Source organism: Talaromyces marneffei, chromosome 2 (assembly GCF_009556855.1).
Source record: "Talaromyces marneffei chromosome 2, complete sequence".
NCBI lineage: Eukaryota > Fungi > Ascomycota > Eurotiomycetes > Eurotiales > Trichocomaceae > Talaromyces > Talaromyces marneffei.
The window spans coordinates 1,209,271-1,234,430 of NC_072349.1; the positions used below are offsets into that span (position 1 = coordinate 1,209,271).

The following is a 25,160-nucleotide window of genomic DNA, read 5'->3' on the forward strand; positions in this document are numbered from 1 at the left end:
CAGCCGCCAATAGGTATGTAATTGATGTTTTAGATGTCCTACGAAAGTGTCCAGCGCCGAGACTACATAGTAGTCTTGGTGCATCATCATCTTTCCCAATACAGAGCTATTCCAGAAATCCTACTCCTCCGTAGTACGTACTATCATGCTGACAAACGGCGCCAGCCACAAAGGGCGCTACCAAACCATCATCCTCAAGTATCCCGACCCTTGGTTGCTCCCCGAGGCGTTCGTAGCGCAGCCACCATGTAACGCGGGGTGGATTGGTTGAGGCCAACTAGTGCGCTAATCAATCTTGAGTGTATGACAGGGGGAACGAATCGAAGCTAATAACTTTGGGATGACTGTTGGACTTTAAAAAACGTACTATGTACTTTATAGTAGAGTAGTATTACCTGTCACCTATTGAACGGAGCTAAATGTTTGTTTAATTGTCTGGTTCAGCGGTTCATCTCACATGTTTCATTGACAGGTGTCCTGGACCACTGGATATCTCTCATCCATGGATCGATTCGGAAACGCCGGCTATACCTATGTTATCGTTCCAGCTTTGTTTACCTAACCGTACCACCCAGAAAACTCTTCAACAACGTGTTTCTTTCGCTCTCACCGCGGTTCAAAGTAAACAATCTGAAGCAGCATTCGTATTTACCAACACACAATAGTTACTACATCAAGCAGCCTATCTGCCGGAGCTGAGCCCATAATAGCCCAATCTGGTTGTCCAGTAGGGAAGCTCGACTGATTATTTTTCTGGGTGAGAACCCCTCGTCTCCCCTCGGCAAATGAACCGAGCAAGGGACAGAATCATGAGAACTCATACCGTTTGTTCTTTGCTAGGCTGTCATTGGTAAAAAGAATAGTGGATTCGGAACACGTTCCAAGCCCCTTTTTCTCACGTGTCTGAATCCAATTCTGTAGTTACATAGATATAGCCAAAGGCTTGTCATAGTGAAGCCTGCTGATCCGTTGGCTGTAACCTGAGGATGACATGATGGGTGCGGTCGAAAAGGGTTACCATTCCAATGGAAATGACGGGAGTACAAAATATATAATAATGGCCTCAATTCACCCTTTCTAGATGTGTTTTTCTTGGAACAAAGCACTGCCAATTCCACTCCTTTTCCATCAATTCACTCACTGCTCCTATATATCTCAGTCACTCCTTCACCAAAGGCATTTTGGGATTATACATATCTGCACACATCCACACGCATATACATCTCCATCCATTTCTATATAGAAGGAAAAAAGTCCATAATGCGTGGTTTGGCTAAGTGGACAGTGGCACTTGCCGCCCTCATTGTTGGCCAGGCTTTGGCCAGCCCCCTCGCCAGAGGCCTCCCTGGACCTGTTCAGGTCACCCCAAATCCTAACGGTTCTGTCGTCGGACCTGATAACTTCCTGGGTGGTTACTGGAAGGGAAATACCACCAACAGACCCGGGACCAACAAATACGAGCATAGGATGATGGAGGCAGCTGCCTCATCTTCCGGCATTCTTCCTATTGAGCTTGTTAACAACATACCTGGTTCATCCCCTGGTTCCGTCAATGCATACATTCAGGGACGAGACACGGCCGGCAACATTGTTTTCGTGAGAGCTGACGGCAGCTTTTACTATCCTCCTGGTACTGCCTCTGGTGTTCCTGTTCCGATTACCGAGAACATCGCCATTCCTCTTGGTGGTCAAGGATCTACCACCACCGTTACCATCCTTAATTTTCTCATCTCTGGTCGTGTATACTTAGCTCGCGGTGACCTCAAGTTCTTCATGGTGTCGGGCGGTCTTGTCCAACCGTCTCCCGCCAACCCATCTGATCCCAGTGCCAACATCGACTGGGGCTTCATTGAATTGACCAACGACCCTGCTGCTGGTCTGTTTGCCAACATCAGTTACGTTGACTTTATTGGTATGATTCTCGGCATGTCTTTGACATCCACTGATGGCAGTGTCCAGACTGCTTTGGGTTTGAAACCCAATGCCGTTCAAGACATCTGCTCACACCTTGTCGCCCAAACCTCTATTGACGGTCAGCCATGGGCTAGTCTCTGCGAGACTAGTACTTCTGGCGACTATATCCGTATCCTGTCTCCCAACCTCTATATCAGCACTCATCCAGATGCCTTTGCCAACTACTGGACCTATTACGTCAACAACGTCTACTCGAGATACGCCTCCCAGCCTCTGACCATCAATACCCAGAGCGGCCCCGGCAACGTTCACTGCACCACCGGAGGATCCGATACAATGACCTGCGTAGGAAGCGATGTTAACTTTCCCAAGCCAAATGCTCGCGATATCTTCGGCTGCAACAGCGGTCCCTTCGTTGTTAGGGGAAACATCGTCGACGCCCTCGTTGTGCCCCGGCTCTGCGCTGCTTTCAACCGTGGAACTCTCTTGTTGCCTGGTGGTGACGTCCAACCTAGCCTTAGCGCTGACCACTACTACACAACTTCTCCTTCCAACTTTTATAGCAAGTTTGTGCATGGCAACGAGGTTGATGGAAAGGGTTATGCCTTCCCTTATGACGATGTCAACCCTGATGGAGAGAATGCTTCTGGTTTGCTCTCTTCGCCCAACCCCCGTCTCCTACGTGTCACCGTTGGTGGCCCATCCTCCTAAATCCAGGAGATGTGCTATCTTCGAGTGAGCAAGTGCGAAGCAAACTTCACTTCTAGTACATACTTATTGTTGTTTTTGAGACTAGAATTCTCAGTCCAACTGATTTTCTAAGTCCGAAAACATGTAAATAGCGGCGACTTGCTCGTTGATAAATAGAGATCTTCCGTATATAGCAGAAGTTATCCTGTGCTGCGGGAGAGGCTTCCTGAAGCAAAATAAAGCCTATATTTTATTTCCTTCAAAGTCGGATACTTGTATAAAAGCCAGCAACAATAAACGGAAATAATCAAGACTATGGCTCTATCTGCTTAGAAAGCTCAGATAATTGCCGTTGGCATTCGTCGTGGTTGAACGCATCTGGCCAGCCATTCTCAATGTAAATCAAGTAAGCTTCCTATTAGCACAGTCAGTTCATATATCTCAATCCACCAAAATGAAAGAAGTCAAACGAACATTCACTACCTTCATCAAAGCAAGCTTATCAGTGGCAAGAAGCTTGCCATCTCCTAACCGAATCTCTTGTTCGAGTTTTCCTCGCGTGTTGCCCACTGTTGCAAATTCGTCTTCATCTATATTCAATTCTTGGACTTTTTTCTCCAACGTATCTTGATCGACCGGATCACCACTCTCATACTCACTATCGTACTCATACGGATCACTTTCATCCTCATAGTCTTCGCTATCATAGTTGTCGTCATCCGACTCCTCGGAACTAGGCTCATAACTCTCATCGCAATCTTCCGAATAGTCATCGTCGTCGTCAAATATGGCATCGTCCTGTTTGGGACTGATAAACCACATGACTGTTCCTGGCCCTTCTTCCTTGAGGCAAGGCATCCATTCTAGTTTCTTGTATTTGTTGGTCCATGCGCGAAATAAATCAGTGACTGGTAATGTGGAATGAGCCATCCAGCGATCTTCCAGAGGCAGTGACTCGTACAGATCTGCATCGAGACAGACATTCCGATTACTCCGTACTGAGTACTCGGTTATAGTGCCTAGAAACCGGTCAGTAACGTCTTCTTTATAATTGAAATTGATACTTGTGGGACCAAAAAACAAAAACAAAGAAAACTCACCATTTTCAACATCCAGAAGCAACGCAGCTCCATCTTCCGTATTGGCAGGATTCGCTAGCCAAATACAATGTCCCGGTGTTGGCTGAATCTTATCCAATTCTGCATCGTATACCTCACCATCGCAGTAAGCGATTTCACGAGTATCCGGCCCTATCATCCATCCTTATTTGCTCTTTCCGGAATCCGGACGCCGTAGATATGGAAGATTGCGAAGAAGGGTGATGACTTCTTCTGTCCTGCCTCGCTTGCGCAGTTCCTCTGCGTTGATATCAGGCCAGCCTTGCCCGTCCTCACCCTCTGGCGGGTGGACCAACGCGGTTGGATTTATGTATGGAAGCTTGATGATAAGATTGTAGAAGTCAGTCAGAGCAGATATCAGCTCCCTGCTTGTGGAATTCATAGTGAACTCTAGGCCACGAAGGGATGAGCAGTTGAAAAGAGAGGATTGTGCTTGTGTCGCCTAGGTACTAGTTCGCGACGAAGCGAACTTGTAGCGCTTATGGCAATGTGGAGAGAGGATATAAGTAAAACCAATCTGCAAAACGCGTGTTTTCCTATATCTAACATGAGTTGGGGTGATTGATGTAAGAATTATCATTATCCCTTGACCAGAAAATAAACGCCAAGCCAAGTATCAGTGAGTGGGTGCCTGAGGCAAGACGACATGGCGTTCTCCACAAAGCACTAGGCCGGGTTTGGAAATAAGCTCTCAATAGTAAATACTCCATAGTTAACTAAACCGTAGTCTACATCTACTACGTAAGAAGATATTAATGAGGTTCAAAGACTAGATATAATGCGATAAGAAAACACAAAAAAGATTATGACAACCCAGCATCTACTCAAAAGAAATAACTTGCTTCCCAATTCCTCCCTTGCCCTTGAAAACCAAATCACAAGCTTCCTTGACAGCATTCACATCCTTGTAGTGCACCGTGCTGCCCACAACAGCTCTCAACTTGCCACTCTCAACATGTTCCTTCAACTCCTCCAGATCTTTACCATCGGGCTGCATAAAGACATATCTGTAAGTCACATCCCACCTCTTGGCCCGCCATACGCGAATGCTGTCGATGATGTTGAGGATTTGTCGGAACGGGAAGCCGATTTGCATGTGTCCAACTTCAGCAAGATAGTCTCCGCTGGGGGTGGTGGAGATGGATACCAAGTATCCGGTTTGAGGACGCATGAGGGAGAGACAGTCCATGGCGATGCCCACGGTGTCGAACATGAAGTCGACGGACCCGGGAGGGATTTCGGCTTTGGGGTCCGATTTGGTGTAGTCGATGACTATATGATCGATTGTTAATATAAGCCCTTTGGGATCAAACTACAGGCTTATGGGCGATACTTACTCTGATCGACCACCCCTTCACCAAGCAGCTCTGGAACCTTTGGGATCTTCCCAGTCGATACGGTTGTAATGACCTTTCCGGCTTTGAAAACATTCTTTGCGAGTTGGCAGCAATATGCGCCGGTGCCGCTCACTAAGAATGTCAATTAGGACTATATATTAGTCTTATTCAGATCACAGTATTAACTCACATCCAGCAGGCACAAAAACAGTCTTTCCAGTCAAATCGCCCGCGAGTTTCAGCGATTGGTATGCCGTCAAACCCGTCAAAGGAATGGATGCGGCTTCTTGAAATGTTACGTTCTTCGGTTTTAGAGAAAGCGCATCTTCGGGCGTCTTGCAGTATTCGCTCCAGGAACCTATTGTTCATTTGAGCTGCCGGTTAACTCCTGTCCTCCATTGTGTAAAGTACGAGTAAAACAGGAGAATGAAAGCAATTGACATACCTCTGGTACTCTCCGGAAGACGAACGTATACCTCATCGCCGACCTTGAAGCGCGTTACTCGAGCTCCGATTTCCGCCACTGTTCCAGCGCAGTCGTATCCGAGTTTATACGGGAATCTTATAATGTCGAATAGTCAGCGAATTGAACAGTCCGCGATTAGCTCGCAATAAACATATAGGGCGATTCACTTGAACGAAGTCATCATCTTGACCGCGCCGCTGGCCATCTTGACATCAATCGGGTTCACGCTGGCAGCATGAACCTTGATCAGGACTTCAGTCGCATTTTCAATCTCTGGTCGCGGGAGTTCGCCTAACTCGTAGCCCTGAGGTGGTGAATAATTGTTGATGTAATAGGACTGCATATTGTCGAGTTGCGCGAAAGCCGGCACAATATAAATTTAGAAATTGGTGCGAAAGGATAATTCTGAAGCGGCCTAAGTAATTCAGGTTGTTTGAAAAACGCGCTCGCAAGTGGAGAATGTTTTGTGATGTCATCATTCCGGTGGACGGCTTGACGCGGATCGAGTTAATCTTACCCTAACCCTACTTGCCCTAACAGTCGATAGATACATGTACAAGATTGTGTATGTGAATCACCAACCAATCTCTGACATACATACCTAGAGCCTGCTGATAGATTTCAACAGATACTAGCATCAGCAAGCGCATTGAACTCCCTGACAGATGACAATATTGTTGCCCCACAGGCAATATAGACTGTGTGTCCCCACATCATGCCCCATATACGTATATCATTGATATATGCAGGACAAGGACGGTACCTACATAGGTACAGCAACTTCCATAGAAGCACCGGTTGACTTTCCGACATTATGGCATCAAACACCGTCCCTTTCGAACACACTGCCATCGAGCCAATCACAAACCCCAAAGATTTCTACTCTGTATTCGAGATATGCGCCAAGGCATTTGGCGAACAGACTGCCGATGGCATCTGGACAGCAATGAACCCAGGCTGGGACACACCTGAGGGAAAAGTCCAGGGCGCCGCTCGCATGGAGGCACGCTGGCATGCAACGAAAGATGCAAGAAACACCCACTTCCTTAAAGCCAGCGTGTCCACCACAGAAGGATCCCCGCGCATAGTGGGCGTAGCTATTTGGGTCCACGCCTCCCTGATACCCGGCCAAGGCGATGCTCCAGATCCACTTGATTTCACAGATCTATATCCTGGTGACGAGCGGATGCCGAGGTTCCTGACCCAACTTATTGCGTCGATGCAGGTCCGGCGTCGCCAGGTTCTGCAGGAAAAGGCACAACAACCGGATTCAAGCCAAAAGTCAGTCATGACCCTGGATCTTTGCGCTTTGGACCCGCAGTTTCAACGTCGTGGTATTGCTAGTAAGTTGGTTCAGTGGGGTCTCAAGGAAGCTCGACGTCTAGGTGATATTGAAGCTATCACTGAAGCTTCGCGAATGGGACGATCTGTGTACAAGCGTCTGGGCTTTCAGGGGGTTGAAGAGATTCAGTACGAAGTCGACGAAGAGTTTAGGGATCGGAGTTTGCCGTCGAATGTCTTTCTTCGGACGAGGCCTCCGCCTTGAGCTAGTAGTTGAATATCAATGATCGATTTACATAGCCCAGAGAAAAAAAAAAGCCATCTTAGAGCATAGGTGATCCATGGCATACACTTGCATTTTTAATTACAGTAGATATTCATTCTTGTCTGGATTGGCTCTTTGCTTTGTGCGTGACGACGACACTCGTTTTATGTTAGAGTTGGGAGCTAAAGTCACAGAAGAATAAACATGCTTGTTGTACGGTATATCTATTAAAGTACATTCGGTCTTCTTTCTGGCTAACTGCGTGAGGTATTGGGGGTATGATATGGGATAACATCATGACTTCGTGAAATCAAATACAGGAGATTGGTATCATTATGCATTGTTGAAAACGAGGTGAAGAGATAAGAAGAAATGGGATCTTCAATCTAATAAAAAAAACACGTATTGAGGAACATCACGTACGAATAGAGCGAATCTTTTGCAACGCCTTCAACTCTCTATCTAGTTTCCCGACAACATCCGCCATGAGATTGTGATATAAAGCGACTTGCCCCAACTGCTCAAGAATCGTGTTCTCTTGCTTGTCGTGATTCGTTGATTCGGATGACTTCGCCACCTGAATGATATCGTTCAGAGAACTCCATATGTTGTGTTTCTGATCTTTGGCATGCTTCGAGTTGATCCGATCTTGTTCGCGAACACTCAATTGCTCGATTGACTGAAGGTGATCATCTAATTTCGCTAATTGCTCCAGGAGTATATGTGTTTTTTGAGCCAAGCGGGCGATGATTGAGTCTAGTTCCTGGCTCAGACGAGCAAATTGATTCATGGCGGCCATACCAGAGTCCTCTTCACTATCGGATTTCGAGTTCTTGCGGCCTGTAAGTCGGCTGAATATACTGTCTGCATTTTTGCGACTGTTTCTTGCTGCTCCCTTCAGGTACTCTAGTCGATGTGTTGGCGCCTGGAATCCGTGGACAGTGGACTTCATATCCACTTTCAATTTCATTAGAGCACGACTGATGGAACGAGAGGCAGCCCGGGCGCCATCGAATTCAAGTTCAATTTCGTGACGTGCACTGCTGTACTCTCTGCGGACATCAGTGTATATCGCGCGAAGAATGGTATCGGTGTCTTTCAACGAAACATCAAGTGGAACCATATCCTGAATCGTCTGATTGAGGTAATTTTGCAGCTGATTCTGTGTTCGGACGGCTGACTGATAACTGGCAGAAGGACTTGGAATTTCAGTTATCGTACTATTAGACTTTGCACATGTCTGACTGTATACATTGGAAACACCCGGCACCTTGCAAAGGATTGGAACCTGATGAACCAGTTCTGGAAATATGAGTAGGTGCATAGTCATCAGCACCAGAAGAGAGTTGAGGATCAGTCTGAAGAATTGGTATCGGTTAATGTCTTCAGAAAAGTAATCCTTGACTTGACTGAAGTAATGTCGCATGCTCGTATCAGGTATTAGCGCAGCAGCGGGTACAGTATCCTTTTTCTGTACAGGATGTACTTGCCGTTCTTGACTTGACGTCTGACTGCGCGGTTTGGGTATCCTTGGTGCTTTACGACTCTCGTAAAGAGATTGTCTGCTTCGCTTGCGTGGAATAACCCAAGAGCCGTGATCTGAAGCGCGAGTTTCGAACATGATGGATGGCATGATCAGTTCAGGGCCAGATGATTCCGATGAGGCTAATGTGGCAGTTGATTCTGCAGGATTTGGCAGATCTGAAGCAGAGACGGAAATGGGAGGGTCTTCTTCCTCGTAATCCTGGATCAACTCGCTTTCTGAGAATGAGGATACTGGTGACAGGTTCTCGATTGGAAAAGATGCAGGTGCCGACTCAGTGCCCTCAACAATTACTGGCTGACTGTAGGTTGAAGGTTCGATATCAGATACCACCCAGGAGTCCTCCATGGGGTTACCAGCTTTTTTAGGCGCCATTTGCAATCTTGAGATTGCGGTTGTGGAGAAGTAGAAATTTGTTCACAAGTCACCAAGCTTGGGACATGAAAGGAGGCCAGCACGTTTAATACATCGTCATCAAATGACAGCGCAATATCATTATCATAACATCATTAGTTGTTTTTTAAAAAAAAAGGATTTCTGATAATGTGAGGGGATCATGAAAATAAATACAAAATAAATTGAAGATCACATGCGGGATATTGTTGACATGGCCGCCTGATCTAGCGGCCAGTCACCCAATCAGCTGCACGCAACATAAGCTGGGGTGCCCCAGGCTCCACATCAAAAATAATCCTCAACGGCGAGCTCCAACGTATAGCTTAGACGACATAGAAAACGCGCCATGCGCCCAACAACCCTTTTCTGCCGTCGGCAGCATCTTAGAACGAACATATCATGGTCTAGAAATCGAATAGTGCCGGAAGTCGCTTCAGTGGCGGCTGTCCGTTATTGTTCGTGCCATGCCAGGCCTTTAACTCCTAGACGACAGGATTCTTCCGCATCCCGACCCCAAAGCACTGATGCGACGTCAAATGCTCAACCTTCCACACCTGCCGCAGACCACCGTATACTCGGTACCGCTCAAGAACTCTTCACATCCTCTCCTTACAGCCCCGGGTCGCCCCTATTTCTTCCAAACGGTACACATATCATCAACAAGCTAATTGGCTTTCTCCGCGCGCAATACCGACAATATGGATTTCGCGAAGTACTCACTCCAAACATATACAAAAAGTCGCTATGGGAGATATCTGGGCACTGGCAGAATTACAAGGATGACATGTATGAAGTACGCGGTCGAGGAGCCACTGGTGAAACGGAAGGTGAACTGGGCGAGGATGAACAATATGGACTGAAACCGATGAATTGTCCTGGGCACTGCCTACTTTTCAAATCTCAGAACCACTCGTATCGTGATTTACCGGTACGCTACGCAGACTTCAGCCCTCTACACCGCAACGAGATCTCGGGTTCCTTGAGCGGGCTCACTCGAGTGCGGCGCTTCCACCAGGATGACGGTCACATATTTTGTCGCCCGCAACAAATCGGGAAGGAAATCGATTTGGCATTGACGTTTGTTAATATGGTCATGAAGACGTTTGGACTGCCCAAATACAACTTGGTATTGTCAACACGCCCGGAGAAGGATTTTATTGGAAGCTTGGAGCTATGGGACAGTGCAGAGGAGCAATTGCGACAGGCACTAGATAAGAGTGGCCTCCCATGGGAGTTGAACGAGGGCGACGGCGCATTTTATGGCCCGAAGATTGATATCCAGCTGCAAGATTCGGATGGTAAATACCATCAATTATCCACCATTCAACTTGATCTCAATCTTCCTCAACGATTCGAGCTTGAGTATCAGGTGGCAGAAGGAGAGCCGGATTATGACCCAAATACACCCGGAAAGGCCACGCCGGTGTTGATTCACCGAGCCATCTTCGGTTCGTTGGAGCGGTTTTTGGCACTTTTGATTGAGCGTTATGCTGGTCGCTGGCCGTTCTGGCTTTCTCCACGCCAGGGCATCATTCTGACTGTGCAGAGTGACGAGCCAGTGTTGCGTTTAGCTGAAGAAGCGGCTGCAAAATTCTCCGGGTACGACACGATCATACCAAGGCTACACTCGGAAGATGCGGAACTACAACAACCCGCACCTCTAACATCTGAGCCGACGTTTTTGATCGACATTGACAGCAGCAGCCGGTCTTTATCCAAAAAGATCCAACGCGCCAAATCAATGAAGTACAACTTGATCTTTGTCGTAGGGTCCAAGAACCTCGCAGACAAGACAATGGATGTTGATGTCTCCGGCCAGCTTCAGGGCAGTACCGAGGACGGTGCATCGAATTTTCAAAGCGTACTGACCGAGCTCATCGGTCCTTCATCTCAGGGAAATTCGCGGGCGCTGAAGATGAAGATTGACGATGTTCGAGACCTTCTGCTTCAGATGGAGCGGAAGTTTGTATGATTTGCTGTTGTATCAACACTGTAGACTACCAGATACCATGTAATATGTACCATACTCTCTGTACAACAAAGAAATATCAAACAATCAATGTTTGCAGTGCTATTTCTGGACTAGTCAAACCCACCCCACGTGAAGTGGAACCCCTGACGGAGAGATTTCACGCTAATACTAACCCGGCTGGTAAACAGTAAGAACGATAGGGGCTGGTAATAATAATTGATATTGATGCACACATTCTAAAACATATCTAACTAGGATTTGGATCCTTTTTATATGTAAAATCTTAGCACAAAAGAACCGATATTTTGCCATGTTATGGTCCCGATTCCTTCAAATATTGCCTCCAAATACCCATTAATATGCTCAATTTGAAGCCGGTTATAAGCCGATATATGGTCGTGTATGAGAGAAATTTGATACTCTTGCCATCAACCAAATCTCGGTGCTCTCCTTGGCTCCGCTTATTCCCTATTCGGTTAGCGTATTGTTCGACAACCCCAGTAGCACCTTCCGATTGGGACACGATTCGTCCCAGCGGGAAGGACCGTTCTTTCCATTTGGCCAAAAGTCTGCAAAACGCGACAGGTCAGAAACAGGTGGGGCCTCCCCTTTATCTTGACGATCAAGCCCACGATAAGAGGAGTCATATTGGCTGTGATCGGGCCTTCCCTCTGTCCTTCTTTCCTTCTTCCTTCATTAAGCATTAAGTAACGTCTTCACCTCTTCTGTCTCCTTCAGCTCTCCGATTCCTCTTCCATCTCTTCCCACGTACATCAGATCAGATTCATCAAGGGCAAGAAACTTCGTATCGGATCATCAGCGTCTTAGTCTACTTCGCCCCCGCAACGATGTATGATTGCCAAACCTGCAGTTATGATTTCTATCAATGGGACGATGCAGCGGACCACATGGACGATCATAGTCATTGGCAGTGCGAAACGTGCTCCCGAACTTTCGGCTCGCAGCACGCACGCAATCAACATATGAATGCTATCCAGCATTGGGCCCCCCGTTACAGTTGTCAAACTTGCTCGTCGTTATTTCTCTCCGAAAGTGCCGCTGAGAAACACATGGCGGCCAAGGGTCATTTTCGGAACTATTGCAACGACTGCAAAAGACAGTTTGAGAATGAGAACAACTTGAGAATGGTGCATCCTCTTATTCTCCGCTTGTCTGATATGGCAACTAATGTGGGAAACTATAGCACCTGAACTCGAAGATCCACCGCGGCTCTCAGATGCCTTGCCCATTCTGCAAAGTCCCATTTACCAGTGCAAGCGGGTTAACTCATCATCTCGAGCGAGGGGCTTGTTTAAATGCGCCGTTTCTCAACCGTGAGAGAATCCTGCAAATCGTTCGTCGTCGGGACCCCAATGGCATCATCACCAACAAGCAGATCGAGTGGCATAATGAGCAAACCGCCGAGTATGAAGTCACAAATCAGGCATGGAATGGAGATGCTTGGGAGTGTTATCTATGTCATCGAGAATTTCAAGCTCGCAAGGGCTTGACTCAGCATTTGAACTCGCCAGTCCACAAACAACAGGTTTACCACTGCCCTAATTTCAAATGCCCCAAGCAGTTTGTCACATTGGCGGCATTGTTCAATCACCTCGAAAGTGAAACTTGTCAATTCATGAAGTTTCAAAACGTCCAGAAACACGTTCACGGCATTGTTACCGGACAGAAGCTCATCAGCTTTTAGTGGATGTCGCTACATTGATTTTTCAGAACAATCATGGGTCAAATTGGCAACAATAACTATAATACCAATTCGAGTACGGCCCCAGAGCTTTGAGTACCTGTCTGGATTCCATCGATTTCGATCTCGTCGCCTTTGTGTATGAATTTGCTGCATCACTATTCTCCATTTTTGCATGACCGACACATCATCCAAGTGCTCGAGTTTATGCATCTTATACACCATGTGTAGATGAATCTTCATCATGATATATGCATACATTTTGTCATGCCATTATACCAGATTATTTGTTGCATCGAACATTGTCGCGAGTATCCCATCTTCATGTCGAACGTTTGATTTCACTAGACATCTTGTGGTTGAAGTGGCTTTTCTATCCCAACTTGAGTCGAATCTTTCCCGGAGTCTAGGTCAACTTCATTTTGTCACATACATTGATATGAGTGTGCATTTGAGACTTATATCGAGATATTGATTACAGGCGCAGTATAGATATTACCTCCAAATACACTCGATGATCAAAGCAACATGACGCCAAATGGATCTCACCTATTAGAACTTTATCTAATTGCATACACTTGGTGTCTCTCAATAGAAAGTATTGGCACTCGATATGACAATAGCACGATATATCTGGATCTGAGATTCCCCTGCGGATACGAGATTAGGGTGACAACTTAAAACCTTAAATTCACTTCGTTGTGTCGACAATAGTAACTATCAAAGTCTCCTTGCCTGTATAGCTAGCTCCGTTGCCCAATTGTCACGACAGAATTTCTCGGAGAGCTATACCCCGTAGACAACATTCAATTTCTAAGCGGTTCCTACCTCCATCGCTCCGATAGCAAGAACATCTTCCATAATCAAGGCTTATAAATAATTCGCAGCTCGAAATCGCCGACACCTCTCCCATCTTCAGACAATAGAACTTTATGCATACATAGTCTAAGTAATTCGACTTCGCCGGTTACTCCCTGCTTCCTATCTTTTTCATTCCCTCGCTTCGCATCCAGCAGAATCCGAAGATCTGCCGGGTTAATGGTAACGCTATGTTGATATGATTCATCCCCCCAGTTAGATTTCTGCAATGAATATGCTTGGCCACGATCGAGCATTGCTCTGTTCATCATGGCATGTTCCGTCCGGTCGTAGCCGTAGTATCCAGCGCCACCCATGTAAGTTTCGAAACTCTCATCATTTACCTTCACAGCGTTAAAGTAATAATCAGCATTCCTCTTTCTTTCCAGGTCTTTCTTTCACTTCAAATACAGCCGAAATGGACAGATAGAATAGAGGTATTGAGCATTGAAGACTTACACAACGTATCCGAACCCTCAAGTCTCTCTTCCCAAATTCAGGGTGCTCATCACCAATTCCCCGAAATACGTAGTCAACATCCGTTTGGATTTGGCCACCAAACGCCAATTCGTGTATTATAATCTTCTCGTGCCCACCTCGTTTAATTGATTGCTCCACATAGATTTTGGGATCAGTGACCTGCTTGTCTCTTTCAGGGATAAAGGCCGTCAGTCCGACGCACTGGTTTTGTTGAGAGGCTTGAGTGGATTGTATGACTTCGCCTTCATCTGTGATTATTTTTTTGTGCGTTTAGTACCTATAACTTGCCATGCATCAAGATATTACTGATTATATTTACCTGTTCCAAATAATTTCCGGAACCTACATCCTGGAACTTCGTTCCTTTCGCGACTCCGATCTTGACTGCGAGTGAATATTGTCATGGGAACTTTCTTCTCATAACTCTGGTAGATTTTTGCCATCTCCTCGATTGGGAGGCTGTGGTTACATTTTCCATATATGACTGTCGGCATTGGTCTCCCGTTATGGAAAGCGTACGGCATCCTCGTTCTCTGTGAAAGCGTAGAACCAGAGTTCGCCTTTGTAATTCGTGTTGCTGTTCTTGTTTTGTGAAGGATGGGATGACCGTTCTGGTCAAGGTCTTGAACGGTTGCTGGGTGGGCTTTGATCTTCATTCTCTTAAAAGCAAAAAAATTATCTTTTTGATTCTTTCGATTTGACTGTTTTACTTGCTTATGACCTCGAGAGGAATATATGATTATCGTGAAATGGAAATTTGGTCTCGGAGTACTGTCCAAGTGCCAAGGTTATATAGATATCCTTTACCCAGATCGTAAGTTAGGGCAAGGCTGTGTTTCATGCACTTTTATCGTCTCAGATAAACCATGCTCCATATCCCCACTAAGATAGTATAAAACAGCACAGCCTGATACAATCCAGTCACCTGCATGGGCGCTAACATGCAGTAGTTTGTTCCGAAGAAACCATTTCTTGTACTGCAGTATGTTCACAGCCACCTATTGCAGGCTTTCTATAAAAAGCCACGGATCGTTAGATTCGATTGGTCTAAATCATGAACTTGGGTGGAATATTGTTGCAATGCATCGCATAAGTTCTGGCCACCCTTGTATCAGATACTCACTTCAAGACGCTACGGTGGATGGTACCCAAAAACGATAAGGAAATGCACCACAGCGATACCGTAAAGATAACATTTAATTCAGTCGTCATGTGCTTTTCGAAAACGGGGGAAATAACCACCGAGCCAGAAATGAGGTCGACTTGGATGCGGGGTTTTCGGTATTTTTAGGCGATTTTTAGGTCTAACTTATCAGTTACATGTATGACTAGAATACATGACATTCTCTAGACACCCAAGTGGAAATTCTATTTCCTAGCCACTCAAAGGTCCAAAGTACTATCCTGGATAAACGTGTCCTCACCGCATCCTTAGGGCTGAATCAGTTGGTCCGGTAGCTTTGTGCTACGGCGGAAGTTATAACAAAGAGCTTCAGATGCCATTGGAAGCTACAAGGCGAAAACTAATCTAGCTGCCTCAACCTGCTCGTACGTGACGTGCACCACCCCTCCATTATAGGCATGAGGCTTACGGAAATAAGCCGTGGCAACATTTTCTACAACTCGCCCTTCGAATTCTGTCAGGGGACGATGATGATGTATATACATTCAGGAAGTAATCAGACAGATTTGGATTTTTTTTTTCTCAAACCTTGAACTCTTTGAAGTGCATACAGAAAAGATACCTAGGTAGGATGATGCTAAATACAACCATAATCGTCTACACCCTCACCGCAACTCTCGCAGCCCGTCTTCTCCTGCTGCTCTACCACCAATTATCCTCGCCACTTCGTCATATCCCAGGCCCCCTTTGGGCCCGTTTCACTCGAGGATGGTATTTCTGGAGAGTCTCAAAGGGCTACTTCGAACAGGACGGCATTTCTCTACACAAGCAATATGGTCCCATCGTGCGACTTGCGCCGGGCTGGTATAGTTGCAATAGCACCGATGCTTTGAAAAAGATATATGCGCCTGGATCAAAGTTTACGAAATCGGATTGGTATGATGGATGGAGACATCCGCACCCCAGTCAGTGGACTTTGTTTACGGATAAGAATAATAAACGGCATGGTTTGTCTGATGTTGTCTCTGGGGGTGAGCTGGGGGCTATACTGATCAGTGCTAATGCGAAAGAGGCTGCAGGCGAGGCGAAGAAGACGTTTTCAGCTCTATACTCACTCACATCCTTGGTGAGCTATGAACCTTTCGTGGATCGCTGCGTTGATTTGTTCCTTGATCGACTGCATGAGTTTTCGCACTCCGGTACCGAGATTGACCTCGGATACTGGATGCAGTGCTACACCTTTGATGTTATCGGATGCATAACCTATGGAGAGAGATACGGTATGAACACAGCAGTCACCCTATGCTCCCGACTCTAATCTAACCTAACCCTGAGGAATTAGGCTTCCTAGACGAAGGCCAGGACATCCAAGGCGCCATCCAAGCCGTCGGCTCAATCGGGCGTTTCTCAACCCTAATGGGCATATACTCCGAATGGTACCCCCTCGCCTTCAAACTCAACGGCTACTTGAACGACTCAGGCGCTGGAGGCCGCACCTTCGTCGCCAATTTTGCGCGCGAAAAGATCGAAAAACACAAGCAGGAGCAACAAGAGGAACATCTCGAAAAGGGAGGGGATGTGAAAATTCTTGATAGGGATGGCATTTCCCGAGAGCCGTTCATGACGAAGATGATTAAATCGCATAGGTAAGATCCGGAAAAGGTTACAGATTATCATCTGTTTATGGTTGCGCAGAGCAATGTCATTGCCGGGTTTGATACGACGGCTATCAGTCTCACGGCGATGATGTACCATCTTCTCAAGACGCCTCGCGTATTACAAAAACTGCGAGATGAGCTTAACGCCGCTAGAGCAAGCGGGAAATTGACTGGCAAGGACCGCATCAATTTCCACGAAAGTCAAGACCTGCCTTATTTCAAAGTAGTTGTCAAAGAAGCGTTGCGGGTGCATTCTGCTGCTGGACTTCCGTTTTGGCGTGTTGTCCCCGAGGGTGGAGTGGACATTGAAGGAATTCATTTCCCCGAGGGGACTGTCCTGGGTGTAAGTAGTTGGGTTGCGCATTACAACGAAGATGTTTTTACGGATCCGACCGAGTTCCGACCTGAGAGGTGGATTGATCAGGATGAAACTAACCTCAAGGCTATGAATGAGCTGTATATGCCGGTGAGTCCTTTGAACCAAACCCTAAAGCACTGATATACCAGCAGCGTCAAGGTTTAAAAAAAAAAAGGGTTAACAAACGAAAATAAGTTCGGCCTCGGTTCTCGAACATGCATTGGACGACACATTTCGACCTTGGAAATGTCAAAACTGATTCCTGTCTTGGTTGACAAGTTTGATTTCGAGATTGTCTCCTCGCCAGCCAAGGAAGGGGACTGGGAGACTGAGAATTTTTGGTTTGTGAAGCCTCATAACCTCAAGGTGCGAGTGTACGAGAGGCGGTGATCCTCCTTCGAAGCGTGGTAATAGGAAATATGAAGTAGCATTTATAACGAATAACGAATACCATGTTTTTAAGATGGCAGATGAAATAAATCAAAATACAGTAACAAACAACGGACTTCCAAGGTTACCAGAACTTTGAAATTCAACCCCCTAAGCTAAAACCCGTCAGGCTTCCATTGAGCCACGCTGGTACACATCCATTCAGAACCCTGACTCGGATCGTTGGTCTTTTACACGCGCACAAGCAAGTCAGAACTTATTCCATCTCGAGATCAAGCTGGGGAAAAGAAGAAAACATACCAATGAATAACAACACCACACATTCGCCGCCTGAGCGCACTGCACATTCTGATCTTCCGGGACAGCCGTACCTATCATCGAAATAAAATCAGCGTAAACTATTTTTTTTTCCCGATCCATGAAACGGTGGGGGAGGAGGAGGGGAGGGTAATATACACTCAGTAACCTCCAAAAGCCGTCCTTCCTGAAACCGTCTCTTCACCTTGTCCTCATTACAACAATACGCCTTTTGAGCAAGACCAGATCCGTCTTGAGCGAGGCCGCATCTCCAAGGTCCGGCCTTTGGTTGTTTGGAGGCTGCGTGGGCGGGGGGTGATATTAGGTCGCCGAGGAGTTGGCTTTGTGCTGATGAGAACAGGAGGGTGAGGGATAGGACGTAGAGAGAGAGGTTTGAGGGGAGTTGCATTTTTGATAGAATGTTTATGTTTTCTTGCTGTACCTATCTCGTTGGAAGGTTGGATTTTGTTGGGTTGTGTGGGCTGCAAGTATATATCGTGAAACTGCTCGATAGATTTTTTGTTGCTTGAATTATGGATTTATTCTATACAGAATTCTTATTAATCGCAATTCCAAGTAACTTAACTTAATCCATGTATCTTATAGTAATCCCATCCCTCTACAGAACTTCCCACATCCCTTGTTGCGCGCCCCCATTACGCGTGCTAATTAGGGTTGGAATGTCGGCATTCTTGCTCCGATCACAATTTGCCGGGTTTTTATCCCTTTACGTGGTATGAACGAAATTTTTTACATTTTGTTGTGTTTCAAGGGGCCAGTTGTAGATATTATTAGTTGCCCAAGCACGATTCTAGAAGATCCAGACGCTCCTGGTTGTAGAGAAAATCGTTTTTCGTGTCGTCATTCATCATTCATTCAAATAGGGTATCGTATACACATATCTAGCCTAGGTAAACATAATCATTTCAATTGAGAACGCACATAGTTATGGTTTCATAGCCTCCTCCTGATTTGCTTCTGCTCGTTATTGTTCCTGCTTTTGTTCTCGCCGCTGCTGCTCGGCTTCCGCCAAACTCTGACGCTTAATGTATTCGATTATAATGTCCATTTCATCCTTTTCGCGCTGCTCGCGTCGAAGGCGATTGTCATGATCTCTTTTGGACTCGTTTAATGCATGTTGTAACTCGGTATCGTGATCTGTAGGTATGGGCATAGGACTTCGTGGTGGCAAAGCTGGTGGTGGACGTCTTGGCTGTTCTTGATCTGATTGATCAACGGAATTTGGCGGGGAGTGGGATCGTAACTGATCCACGTAGTGCTTTGATTCCTCGTCTTTGCTGGCTAAAGATCCTTTTTCATGCTCCCTCTTCTTCTCTTCTATCACACGCGCGGCCTCTCGAATACTAGCCTCCACTGCAAGCTCGTAAGCTCGATCCTCTTCCTCGCCAGCAACTTCTGCATTTCTCAGTTCTGTCATGCTGGCGCGCAAAGCACGCTCAATCATTTCATCTTCAGTATTGTTACCCTGTGAGGTTGCAAGTACCGAGTCTCGAATGGCATCTTCGTACTCGTCCGGTAGTACTAAATCCAGTATTGTTTGTCGTGGGGGTGGAGAGGAGCTAGCACGACCACGAAACAGATGGTGCAGCGGTTCACGACCATTTGCTCTTTCCGCTGCCTTGACTGATTCTGTGTCTTGCCCCTGAAGTTTTGCGGTGTCTTTAGTATTTTCATCCAATATCCTCGTTCTGATTCTCTTCATGTCACGATCCACTTTGTAACGGTTGAGCCGTTCATTTCTCTTGGCTACAACATCGGTCTCGAAAAAGGCCCAGTTCGTCAATATGTCTTCCTTCTCCTCGTTTGTGCAAGTAGAAAGGTCGGTCAATCCTTGGGCACATCGTGACGCCATAATGTAGTTTTCCACACTCTCACCAAACCGTTTCTGGATCTCTTGGTAGAGTCCGCTCATCGTGTACCCAGTCAAAGACCAGACAGCTATAATAGTGCCAGTCAGAATAAACTACCCGCAAGCTTAATGTGATTCTTTGACTTACCGGCTGCAGGCTTAAGGATAAGACCACCAATCCCCTTGCCAAAGCCCTTGATAGCGCCAACAGCGCCTTCCTTTCTAGCGCCTTGAACCGGTTGAGTGGCAAGACCAGAAATACCGTCAAGGAAACCATATCCAAATTCCTGCTCCATATTAGTACGTAGCTATTAAGTCAAAGGAGGCTGCTTGGCATACCTTTCCAGCCGCCTTCAAACCACTTTTGAGACCAGTTACTTTCGACTGCTCACGAACAGTATCGTCCCCATACAGCAATGGCATGTTATGAAAACCTTTGGCTACTGCCATTGTAAAGCTTGCAGGAGCTCTGAGACCAAGATTCACAACCTTTGCTGCCGACTTTCCCGCACTGACGATTCCGTCCACGTCAAGGTCCCGAATGTCATTAATCGTGCGTGCATGTTTTCTAGTTCGAGTTGGCTTGGTCATGGAGTCTACGGTTTGTGATTCCACCAAGGTGGAATTTTCGGTTGATCCATCTGTGACTTGGTCACCCGCAAGAGACGTCGAAGCAGACCCTGTTGTGGATATTGAGCTCGTTTCCGTTGGAGGTTTTAGCAATGAGTCAACGTCGCTGAGGGTTTTGGCGCGCAGTGCTGCAGTCGGCGAGCTTGTTCGGCTTTGACTACCTGCTTGGCGGTTCAAGCTTGTTGATGATCGAGAGCAGGATCTCGATATCCTTGTATTCAGACTGCGTTTGACATCCATCGACAAATCTGCAAAGCCCATGAGGAATCCCTCAATGCTGTCTAACATTGCCACACCACCTCCAATGACCGGGTCGGTAGGGTCGGGCTCAGTCATGTACTCTTGAGATCGATATCTAGAAAGTCAGTACCGTTAACAGAAACACATATCCAGGGGTCTCTTACAATTTGACATCATCCAGACCCAACTTGCCTTCCGTGTTGAGCAAAGCAAAAGCTAGGGCACTCAATCGAATCTGAGTACGCTTGATGCGAAAGACGGCAGTACGATCCGGATCTAGAGAGCATCGCATCCTGTCAACCTTCAGATGATTCTGAAAAGAAATGGCACCGTCGTCGGCGCCATGCTCTGTTTCTATAATAGCCGCAAGCGACGCCGCCTTTTCTGACATGGCGGGCTCCAAAGCAAACTTGATAGCATCCGCTAGTTTTTCCGCCGTCAATTCTTTGTATGGAATAGGCTGAGGCCCGGCACCAGCTTTGGCAACCATAGCGCCCCAGAAAGGCTGATCTCCAAAGAAGGGTACAATGACGGTGGAACGACCCGCTGCAATACCGGCAGCAGTGGTCCCGGCACCTCCATGATGCACGACACAGGAGACGTGCCGGAACAGCCAATCATGAGGGCAGTTACCGATCATGAAAATACCATCAGGTACACTGAGCTCTTCAGTTCCAAGCCCACCCCAACCCTTGGACACAATAGCCCTTCGGCCGGTTAGACGGATGGCATCAAATATGAGTTGTGTCATGCGGTTAGGATCGTCAACCACAATCGATCCAAAGCCAATGTATATTGGAGGTGGTCCCGCGGATAGAAAAGCCTCCAGGTCGTCGGGAGGTGTGTAGTTGGATGCCAACGACAGAAAATAGAAGCCAGCAATATCGATATAACTACCCCAATCGTTGGGTTTGGGGATCAAAGCGGGTGACCTAACAAAAATCAGCATAGGCATCAATCCTCAAATCAACGAATCATAACATACCAGCAATATGTATGCGGGATCTTCAGACGCGATACCATTGATGGTGCCCACATAATACTAATGGGTGCGAGACCGAGACTCTTCTCACGAAAGCGGTTGATAATATCACCCAGTCCTTGCCAAGTCATCATCTCCACAATTGCATAGCTTGCATAGTTCGTGACGCCGGCATCTGCGTTTGAGCGATGGATGGATGCAAGTGGGTGTGGAAAAGCTTGCGTAGGCGACCACGGCATACTAGGAAAGATTAGTTAGTTAAGTTAGCTATTGAAAACTTACATAAAACGAGGGTGACATACGTAAACATCATATGAAGCGGTATCCCCAGCTTCTCTGCGCAATGCACATGCGCAAAACTCGGAGGATTCGCAATAATCGCGTCAGCAACGAACGGAGTACGCCCCGCTTTGAAATGATTTAGGTCAACAGTTCGATCAGAAACAGGCACGCCAGTGCCATCTCCAGCCTCAAAACACGACCTCCAGCAGCCCGAGATGATGGCTGCAATATCCACGCGGCGTCGATGTATATCGCCATTTCTAAGCGCATCAAACCCCGGCATAAGGCCCGGGTTTTTCACCATGAAGGCCATGAGTTCCACAGGGTCACCTCCTATACTGAAGAATTCCAGCCCGTTCTCCTCAACAAATCCTTGAAAACTTGCGTGTGTTGCAAGTCGGACGCGATGGCCATGCGAGTACTTTAAGACTCGTCCAAGCGCTATGAAAGGCTGAACATCGCCGCGGGATCCAATAATCTGGATCACAATATTCAGCGGAGGCGGTTTCTGATCTTGGCTTCTGTCAAGCGAGGGGGGGATCGGTGCGCTGGTCGGCGCGCTCAGGATACTTGATCTTGAACGAGATCCAAAACTGGGCAGCTTGAACAGCGACCGTAGTCGCGACGTAGGCTCGGCAATATCAATGTCAACTCGCCCATTGGCTGGTGATAGTTAGCAAGGAAAGCAGAGAATGATTCCTTTCAAAAAGGACTTTTCAAGAAGCTCACAGGTTATCGACGCCTGCGTATTCAAGCCCTTATTCGCAAGATCCATGCGTCCATAGACATGACTATAAGCGGGCTCGGGGACACCCTCGCCCACTGAAAAGTCTTCTTGGGTCGGTATATGCGACATGTCATAGTTATCGTCGGTTGCGGTGGTGGTGTTTCCACTGGACTCTCGAGATAGAGCCATGGCGTGGCGTGGTCAGCTGGTAATCTACTCCAGCATCTCACGGTAGAAGTTGTTTATGAGTGGCTATCTAAGTCTGGTGCGAATACTAGAATCAGTTCTGTACTTATTCACTCTTTGTGAAGTCCGGCGTCAATCATCAACCGGGGTCGCCACTCACCCAGCATACAACGGCGCATCTGCGTTGTGATATGAAACAGTATCTGCCAATCATATGCCAAGCATGCTGCCTAGCTTTTACCGGTATTGCACGACGCACAGAGATAAAATATAAAAATAAAGTCCAGACTCTAACTGCTGTCAACTGTTGCAGAGGGCGCGATGCAAGACGTCCTATTTCTGAAGCTGTAGGTCCTGATGGTCCGTCGGTGGCATCGGAGGTCAGGAGGCAGAAACGTTCTCCACTGATGGGACGGTGGACAGACTGGACAGTATTTGAAATGAAATGCGGAAGACTAGAATGAAACAGCAATATATTACAACAGCGAATTAACTCAAGGTGTTTGGTCTAATAATGCTGCTGTCTGAACTCTAGGTTGAAATGTTTTGTTGCGTCAGAGACGATGACATAACTACTGTGCTGGTGTGGCTGGAGCTACCGTTAAGTGTGGCGCATATGTTTGCCCATTCTGATTGGTTGCATTAAGGTGTCAGGATATACATCTTTCTGCGAGTTATATCTCTCAGCCAATCATATCATTCAAATCTACTCTGTAGTCCATCTCGAATCGTATACGCTTCAGCTTGAGCTGGGGAACATTCGTAGGAATGTAGTTGTGGGAGATTAGTTGTCAATAGCATTAAAATCTGTCTATACACATGTCTCGAAAAGTAGACTACTAACATGTCATACTAAATTGTTATACGTGATCAAAGCTTCTTAGCAGCCTCCGTAGCAGCCACAACCTCCTCCTCCGAGCTCATGATCTGCACCTTGATCGCACCCGTCTTCGGGTCCGCAGCCGTCTCAAACGCCTTTAGGGCATCTTCAATTGGGTATCGGTGCGTGACCAACTTCTTCAAATCAATCACTCCATTCTTAACCAGGCGAATGGCCTTGGGCCACGTGTTGGAGTATCGGTACTGGTATTGCAGGTCGATTTCCCAGGTACTCAGACGCATAAAGGGGACTTGCATTTCGTTCTTGCCGACACCAATCACAAAGACTTTGCCGCCGAATTTGACACTCCAGATGGCAGAGGCAACGCTGCTCTCGACACCGGTGCACTCCATTGCCACCCGGGGACGAATAGCATCTATGGTATCGGCGTTGCCGTCATTCAATGCAGCCAATATTCCTGCAGCATTTTCTTCGGCGGTTTTGCCAATCTGAACTTTATATGTACGCACATCCGGAACCAACTCTTTGGCGAATGCCAATCGGCCCTCATCAATATCGGTAATAACTATCGGCGATGCACCAGCAGCTCGCACACAGAGCAACGTCACCAATCCAATCGGACCAGCGCCAGCAACAAGCACGGGATCGCCCAACCTTACACCAGCACGATCTATACCCGCCAATGCAACGCTCAAGGGTTCCAGCAAAGCGCCATTCTCAAAGCTCATATCCCCGATTTTGTGGCACCAGACAGCGGGGTGATTGACATATCGACGGAGCAAGCCATCAACAGGGGGCGTAGACAAAAACTCGACAGACTCGCAACCATTGTAGCGACCCGTGAGGCAGGGTTCGCATTTGTTGCAGATGACATTAGGCTCTACGGCGACGCGGTCGCCGACTTTGAGGGTTTTGACGTCGTCTGCAACGGCGATGATGACACCGGCGGATTCGTGGCCGAGGATGTGGTCGCCCGTGACAATCATGGGGCCGATACAGCCTGCATGCCAGAAGTGGACGTCCGACCTATCACCAAATAACTTGTTAATTACCCAAACACGGTATGTATACTATGGGCTCGAGATTAAGCAAGCCTACCCGCAAATTCCGGTACTCCTAATCTCAACCGTGACTTCACCCGACTGGAGGCCCTCGCCCTTCTGCACCTCTTCTAACGTGGGCTTTGCATCGGCAATCCACAGATCATGTTTGGGATTGGTGTAGACACCGATATTCGGTTTCGAGAGGGTGGTAGTACCGACAGCCATTTTCTATTATCGATCAAATATAATTTACAAACGAAGATGGACTGCGGGAGGACAGGAGAAGGAAGGGAGTGAGTTGGAGGATTTATACAGAGGAAAAAAGGAAAGAGACACAACAACGCAAAAAAAGAAAGGTGGAGTGTATCACCTGAGCATGAGAGGAGCTACCCAAAGGAAGGCAGCTTCTCCATGATTGGAGATATACTTGTCTAGATCAACTGTTGGTACGTAGTACATAGGATGGTTGTACGAAGGTACACTGAAGAGAGAGAAAGAGTGGGATGCAATT

The 25,160-nt window shown here is 47.0% G+C and overlaps 12 protein-coding genes across 12 annotated transcripts; 5 read left to right on the top strand and 7 right to left on the bottom strand.

Moving 5' to 3' along the window:
* Nucleotides 1–1,260: 1,260 nt before the first annotated feature.
* Nucleotides 1,261–2,625, top strand: EYB26_002790 (uncharacterized protein; the record flags this gene model as incomplete). The annotated part of the gene is made up of 1 exon (XM_054262095.1): nucleotides 1,261–2,625. The coding sequence occupies one exon, from the start codon at nucleotides 1,261–1,263 to the stop codon at nucleotides 2,623–2,625; it is 1,365 nt and encodes a 454-aa protein (XP_054118070.1).
* Nucleotides 2,626–2,917: 292 nt separating this feature from the next.
* EYB26_002791 (uncharacterized protein) lies at nucleotides 2,918–3,861 on the bottom strand (the record flags this gene model as incomplete). The annotated part of the gene is made up of 4 exons (XM_054262096.1): nucleotides 2,918–3,019; nucleotides 3,079–3,194; nucleotides 3,264–3,623; nucleotides 3,705–3,861. 4 exons carry the CDS (start codon nucleotides 3,859–3,861, stop codon nucleotides 2,918–2,920), a joined length of 735 nt encoding a protein of 244 aa, XP_054118071.1.
* A 681-nt stretch (nucleotides 3,862–4,542) lies between these two features.
* Nucleotides 4,543–5,868, bottom strand: EYB26_002792 (uncharacterized protein; the record flags this gene model as incomplete). The annotated part of the gene is made up of 5 exons (XM_054262097.1): nucleotides 4,543–4,994; nucleotides 5,060–5,191; nucleotides 5,250–5,417; nucleotides 5,505–5,620; nucleotides 5,693–5,868. The coding sequence occupies 5 exons, from the start codon at nucleotides 5,866–5,868 to the stop codon at nucleotides 4,543–4,545; spliced, it is 1,044 nt and encodes a 347-aa protein (XP_054118072.1).
* A 471-nt stretch (nucleotides 5,869–6,339) lies between these two features.
* On the top strand, nucleotides 6,340–7,071 carry EYB26_002793 (uncharacterized protein; the record flags this gene model as incomplete). Its single annotated transcript, XM_054262098.1, has 1 exon — nucleotides 6,340–7,071. One exon carries the CDS (start codon nucleotides 6,340–6,342, stop codon nucleotides 7,069–7,071), a length of 732 nt encoding a protein of 243 aa, XP_054118073.1.
* A 415-nt stretch (nucleotides 7,072–7,486) lies between these two features.
* EYB26_002794 (uncharacterized protein) lies at nucleotides 7,487–8,989 on the bottom strand (the record flags this gene model as incomplete). The annotated part of the gene is made up of 1 exon (XM_054262099.1): nucleotides 7,487–8,989. One exon carries the CDS (start codon nucleotides 8,987–8,989, stop codon nucleotides 7,487–7,489), a length of 1,503 nt encoding a protein of 500 aa, XP_054118074.1.
* Nucleotides 8,990–9,356: 367 nt separating this feature from the next.
* Nucleotides 9,357–10,982, top strand: EYB26_002795 (uncharacterized protein; the record flags this gene model as incomplete). The annotated part of the gene is made up of 2 exons (XM_054262100.1): nucleotides 9,357–10,136; nucleotides 10,193–10,225. The coding sequence occupies 2 exons, from the start codon at nucleotides 9,357–9,359 to the stop codon at nucleotides 10,223–10,225; spliced, it is 813 nt and encodes a 270-aa protein (XP_054118075.1).
* An 848-nt stretch (nucleotides 10,983–11,830) lies between these two features.
* EYB26_002796 (uncharacterized protein) lies at nucleotides 11,831–12,687 on the top strand (the record flags this gene model as incomplete). Its single annotated transcript, XM_054262101.1, has 2 exons — nucleotides 11,831–12,130; nucleotides 12,187–12,687. 2 exons carry the CDS (start codon nucleotides 11,831–11,833, stop codon nucleotides 12,685–12,687), a joined length of 801 nt encoding a protein of 266 aa, XP_054118076.1.
* An 860-nt stretch (nucleotides 12,688–13,547) lies between these two features.
* EYB26_002797 (uncharacterized protein) lies at nucleotides 13,548–14,678 on the bottom strand (the record flags this gene model as incomplete). Its single annotated transcript, XM_054262102.1, has 3 exons — nucleotides 13,548–13,886; nucleotides 14,002–14,270; nucleotides 14,342–14,678. The coding sequence occupies 3 exons, from the start codon at nucleotides 14,676–14,678 to the stop codon at nucleotides 13,548–13,550; spliced, it is 945 nt and encodes a 314-aa protein (XP_054118077.1).
* Nucleotides 14,679–15,776: 1,098 nt separating this feature from the next.
* EYB26_002798 (uncharacterized protein) lies at nucleotides 15,777–17,551 on the top strand (the record flags this gene model as incomplete). Its single annotated transcript, XM_054262103.1, has 4 exons — nucleotides 15,777–16,425; nucleotides 16,488–16,791; nucleotides 16,843–17,269; nucleotides 17,357–17,551. 4 exons carry the CDS (start codon nucleotides 15,777–15,779, stop codon nucleotides 17,549–17,551), a joined length of 1,575 nt encoding a protein of 524 aa, XP_054118078.1.
* Nucleotides 17,552–17,706: 155 nt separating this feature from the next.
* Nucleotides 17,707–18,257, bottom strand: EYB26_002799 (uncharacterized protein; the record flags this gene model as incomplete). The annotated part of the gene is made up of 3 exons (XM_054262104.1): nucleotides 17,707–17,778; nucleotides 17,852–17,922; nucleotides 18,008–18,257. The coding sequence occupies 3 exons, from the start codon at nucleotides 18,255–18,257 to the stop codon at nucleotides 17,707–17,709; spliced, it is 393 nt and encodes a 130-aa protein (XP_054118079.1).
* Nucleotides 18,258–18,833: 576 nt separating this feature from the next.
* On the bottom strand, nucleotides 18,834–22,768 carry EYB26_002800 (uncharacterized protein; the record flags this gene model as incomplete). The annotated part of the gene is made up of 7 exons (XM_054262105.1): nucleotides 18,834–19,807; nucleotides 19,867–20,005; nucleotides 20,058–20,703; nucleotides 20,753–21,520; nucleotides 21,574–21,810; nucleotides 21,873–22,515; nucleotides 22,582–22,768. 7 exons carry the CDS (start codon nucleotides 22,766–22,768, stop codon nucleotides 18,834–18,836), a joined length of 3,594 nt encoding a protein of 1,197 aa, XP_054118080.1.
* An 867-nt stretch (nucleotides 22,769–23,635) lies between these two features.
* On the bottom strand, nucleotides 23,636–24,874 carry EYB26_002801 (uncharacterized protein; the record flags this gene model as incomplete). The annotated part of the gene is made up of 2 exons (XM_054262106.1): nucleotides 23,636–24,632; nucleotides 24,705–24,874. The coding sequence occupies 2 exons, from the start codon at nucleotides 24,872–24,874 to the stop codon at nucleotides 23,636–23,638; spliced, it is 1,167 nt and encodes a 388-aa protein (XP_054118081.1).
* Between the last annotated feature and the right edge of the window lie 286 nt (nucleotides 24,875–25,160).